Here is a 5,206-nt window from a genome sequence, read left to right on the forward strand (position 1 = left end):
GGGCGGGGCCGGCCCGGGTGGGGTGGGGTGGGGCCCCCACGTTTGTTTCCAGTCCGGGCTCTCCCAGGACCCTCTTGGTGTGCGTGGTGGGCAAGGAGAGGCCGGCTTGTCATTCATTCATTCATCCATTCATTTATTCATCATGTAGATATTCGTATCGAGCGCTGACTGTGCGCCAGTGAGAGGACAAAAAGATTCCATTTTCCATTCATCAGATTAGCAAGAACTTGAGAGTTTGGTGATATCAAACTGGTGATGAGCAGCTGCTGCTGGGCAGAGTGTTCTCTGGCAGAGAGATTAACTTCAAACCATGCTCACCCTGTGCGATTCCCCTCTGGCACTGACCCTGGAGAAACCATCGCAGGCGTGTGTGCCTGGGGTGTACACACCAAAGGGTGTTATGAGCAACCTTGATAGTGAAAGATGAGCAAAAACGTGCAAGTCCATCCACAGGAGAGTGGCTACGACACGATGGTGTGTGGTCACAAGAGGGAATACCATGCAACAGATAAAAAGAATGAAATCATCAGGGAAATGCAAATTAAAACCTCAGTGAGAGACCACTGCACACCCACCAGAATAGCTAAAACTGGAGCTGGCCGGTTAGCTCTCTTGGTTAGAGAATGGTGCCTATAACAGCAAGGTCAAGGGCTCTGATCCCTTACCAGCCAGCAGCCAACAAACAAACAAACAAACAAAACAGAATAGCTAACACTAAAAAGACTGGCCATATCAAGTGTTGTCGAGGATCTGAAGCAAATGGGACCCTCCTATTGGTGGGAATGTAAAATGTCACAACCACTCGGAAAAATGTCTAGCAGTTTCTAGTAAAGTTAAACGGACATCAACCACATGACCTAGACATTCTACTCCTAGGTATTTACGCAAGGAAAGTAAAACCCTTAAACTATAAGAAAAGAAAAAAGCCCATACAATCTTTTATGTGAATGTTCATAGCAGCTTTCTAGAAGCTTCATTCATAATGGCCAAAAAAATTGGAAGTAACACGAATGTCCATCAACAAGTGAGTGGTTAAACAAACCATAATTCTCGGCAAAAAAAAAAAAAACACCTCAATACACACAACAATGTGGATGATTCTAAAAGAAAGAAAAAAAAAAAGCGTTATGCTGAGTGAAAGAGGCCAGACATAATTTTTTATAAATTTCTAGGACAGGTTAGCTAATCAACCTATGGTGACAGAACATAGATTAGCAGTTGCCTTTAGGGGCTATATTGAGTGGCAGGACACCAGGGGTGGCTTCCGGGGGGGAAACAGGATTGTGGTTTCACAGGTGGGTTCTTTTTGTGAATACTTGACTTCTCCTTTCTTAATATGTGCTACATTTAACAATGAAAAAAAATTTAAATAGTTTAAGAAAGAAGGAGGTGGCTCTGCGGGTTATAACAAGAGTGAATGTTTATAGAGAGCTTACTCAGCATCAGTCAAGGCATTAAGTGCTTTATATGAATCTTTATAACCATTTTCCAGTTGGGGAAAGTGACACAGGGAGGTTAAGCCATTTACCCACAGTCACACAGTGAGCATGAGGCTGCACAAGGGCTTGACCCATGTCTGTGGGTCTCACTTCTCAATGCACAGACACTCCCCATCACTCAGCCTTACACCTCCCAGAGCAGCCCAGCTAGGCTTCCGGCTTATATTTTAAGTAAAAATAGCAAGTTGTATTTAGTCGACTAGTCCCATAAGAGAAAGAGAGAGAGAGACAGAGAACACACACACACACACACACACACACACACACACTCACATCTGCATGTAACACATCTGAACAGGAAAGAGAGAGAGAGACAGAGAACACACACACACACACACACACACACACACACACACACACACTCACATCTGCATGTAACACATCTGAACAAGTCAGTAGTTATCAGAGGGACCAGGATTGGGTGATGGGGGTTGGCAAGGGGGACTTTTTTCTGATCTGTAACGTTCTTTCTTTCTTTCTCTCTCTTTTAATGATAGAAAACATTCATGAGTTTCTTGGGTAATTAAAACTCTATTTCAAGGGGGTGGCCGGTTAGCTCAGTTGGTGAGAGCATGGTGTTATAACACCAACATTCAACGGTTCTGATCCCCATATGGGCCACCTGCCAAAAACAAACAAAAAAATAAAACAAAAAAACTGTGCTCTATTTCAAAAATTAGATTTAAATGAGCCCATCACCAAGGGACAAACACTGTATGGTTCCACCTGTAGGAGTCCCTAGAGTAGTCACATTCATAGAGACAGAAAGTAGAATGGTGGGTGCCATGGGCTGGGGAGGGGGATGGGGAGTGAGTGTTTAGTGGACGTTTCAGTTTGGGGAGATGGAAAGTTCTGGAGATAGAAGGTGGTGGTGGCTGCACAACAGGGTGAGTGTACTTAACACCGCTGACCTGTGCACTTAAACATGTGAAGATGGTAAATTTTATGTTATGTATATTTCACCACAACAAAAAATAATTTAAAAAGAATTTTATAAATATGGTGCCACAAAGCTGTGGTAGGAAGCACGTGCATCAGGAAAGCCCAGAGGAGGGATCTGCCCTAGACATGGGGTGGGAGGTCAGAGAGGGCTTCCCGCAGGCAGAGGGGATATGAGTCATGTAAGAAGGAGGCAGACAAAGCAAAAGGAAGCGGGCATTCTGCACCGAGGGGTCAAGTTCCAGAAGAAAGAGAGAAAGAGAGAGACAAACTAAAATTAGGGAAGTCAGTGTGTCTGGGCAATGGGTTCAAGTGGCACCATGCAGCAGAGGTTAGCAGGGGTCTTACTCTTTCAGGAGGGGTGGCTTGAGGGCAATAGGGAGCCATGGCGGGTGTGAGAGTGAGTGAGGGCCTGGTAACTGTGTTTCAGAAAGATCCCTTTACTGGTGTGAAAAAGCTATTGAAGGTGAGGCCTAGAGGCAGGGTCCCTGAGGGGGAGGCCACAGGCATTTTGGAGGAACTGGGACAAGCCCACAGCCTCTGGGTGACGGGGGAGGTTGCAGCTGAGGCGGGACGGGCTGGGCTGGGCAAAGCCAGAACACACAGAGCTTCTCTGTTCTCTGATCGCACTGAAGCTTTTGGGCTCATGAATTTTTCAGCTAAACAGGCCTTGAGTTTCAGATTCCAGGGCACTGGGCCCAGGCTTTTGGGTTCTATTTACTGCCTGAAAACATCTCAGGGCCCCTGTCACAGGGGTTCTTTCAAGGTTCAGCGCTGCCTAGGCTGGGGTGAGGGCCTGGTAGTGCCCACATCCCCCTGCATCACCTTCAGAGCAGGGAGGGGGTTGGTGGGAATGTGGAAGACCCCCTCTTCTTTGGGCAGAGATAGCGTAAAATCTTGGTCTTTGTAGGGCTCAAATCTGGCTGGATGACTTTGTGCAAGTAACTTATCCTCTCTGAGCCTCAGTTTCTCTATTTGTCAAAAGAAGACAATAGCCTTCCCTAACTCAAAATGTGGTCGTGAAGATTCCCATATGGGGGCTGTTTACGGCAGTGCCTACCCATAGTGGGCACCACATAAGCCTTAGCAAGTGTTATTATTATTATTATTTTTTTTAAGGATGACCGGTAAGGGGATCTCAACCCTTGGCCTGGTGTTGTCAGCACCACGCTCAGCCAGTGAGCAAACCGGCCATCCCTATATAGGATCCGAACCCGTGGCCTTGGTGTTATCAGCACCGCACTCTCCCAAGTGAGCCACGGGCCGGCCTGCAAGTGTTATTTTTTTATTTTGTTGGCAGGTGGCCAGTATGGGGATCCAAACCCTTGACCTTGGTGTTATCAGCAGCATGCTCTATCCAAGTGAGCTAATGGGCCAGCCCTATCTAGTTTTATTAATAGTAATACTTGTATCTGGCAATACAATAAAGCAGTAGGGAGTGGGCCGGGACCACGTTCTCAAACCCCAGGTTCAAATTGTGACTCTACTGCCTCCTAGATGCATGGATTTGAGCAAGTGGTTTGACCTCCCTGTGCCTCTTTCTTCCTCTGTAAGATGACATGAAAGAGAACTGTGCCAGATGGTAAGTTCTTAATAAATGTGCGCCACAGCTGTCTTACATCATCAATGTTAGATTCAAGGGGTCTGGCTGGTTAGATCAGCTGGTTAGAGTGTGGTGCTGATAACACCAAGGTCAAGGGTTCAGATCCCCTTACCTGCCAGCTGCCAAATAATAATAATAATAATAATAAATGATGTTAGATTCAAGTGGAGAAGGAAGGAGGGGGTGATTTTGATACCTGCTGCCCTTCCACCTGCCTCCCTCAAGTCCCCACCCCCAGGGTCTGATAAAGGTCTGGGTTTGAGTCTGGGGAAGGAGCTATGAGGCTGAGTGTCGCTTCCCGGAGGCCCTGCAGGGCCCCTTCCTTCTTCAGTAGAGCATGGAGGGTCCTGGCTAGGCTGAGGTTTTGTTTCCCTTTCTCTCCCCCAAACTGTCCTGCTGTTAAGATTCCAGAAAGTTGGGGGGTTGAACCCTGGGTCCGCATTAGTGTAGGTGCATGAAGTGTGCATGGAGTGCAGGCGCTGTGCCAGGCATTGTGCTGCACATCCTGAGAGGGGCCAGCATGACGATTATACCCATTTCACAGAAGGGGAGACTGAGGCACAGGAGATCCAATCACTAGCCCATGCCTTGCAGCCAGTGAGTGGTGGAGGCAGGAGCCACTCCCAGCACCTCTGCTCTTGAATGCCACATCGTCACTGTCATCATCAGCAGCAGCAGTAGCAGCACAACTGAATGCCAGCTTCGCCCCAGGCACTGTCCCAACACCAAGTTGCATAGAATAAGTCCTTTCACCCAAGCTTGACTTAATGAGGAAAGTGGAGTGATTAACCCTGTTTCACAGATGCACGATCCTGGGAGGTTGCAGACCCAGGACTTGAGCCCAGGCAGCTGGCTCCAGAGCTTTTGTGCTTCACCAGCAGGCATGTCAACAATACTAGTGCCAGCTCTGTGCCGAGCTTCTCACCTGTCCCTGCTCCTAAGGTCGTGGTGGAAATTTAGGGATGGGAAGCTTGTGAAGCCCTCAACACAGTTAAGGGCTTGGCAAATTGTCGGTGGCAATTAGGTCACTATTACTGTGTCACTATGCACGGGGACTTTCAGGCCTCTCTTAGATGTCATCTTCTTTTTTTTTTCGTGTCCGGCAATGGATCGCAACCCTCAGTGTTGCGCCCGTACCGGACCGGGACCGGCAACGGGATCGCAA

At 47.8% G+C, this 5,206-nt stretch overlaps 1 protein-coding gene across 1 annotated transcript in view; it reads left to right on the top strand.

Annotated features, from left to right (window-relative positions):
* The first annotated feature begins 2,823 nt into the window (after window positions 1-2,823).
* Window positions 2,824-5,206, top strand: part of AP1M2 (adaptor-related protein complex 1, mu 2 subunit) — an 11,919-nt gene continuing 9,536 nt past the window's right edge. Inside the window, exon 1 of the mRNA XM_008563207.1 lies at window positions 2,824-2,830. Within this exon, the coding sequence (XP_008561429.1) occupies window positions 2,824-2,830 (7 nt within the window). The remainder of the gene's footprint in view (window positions 2,831-5,206) is intronic.

This window comes from Galeopterus variegatus, unplaced genomic scaffold (genome assembly GCF_000696425.1).
Source record: "Galeopterus variegatus unplaced genomic scaffold, G_variegatus-3.0.2 Scaffold171, whole genome shotgun sequence".
NCBI lineage: Eukaryota > Metazoa > Chordata > Mammalia > Dermoptera > Cynocephalidae > Galeopterus > Galeopterus variegatus.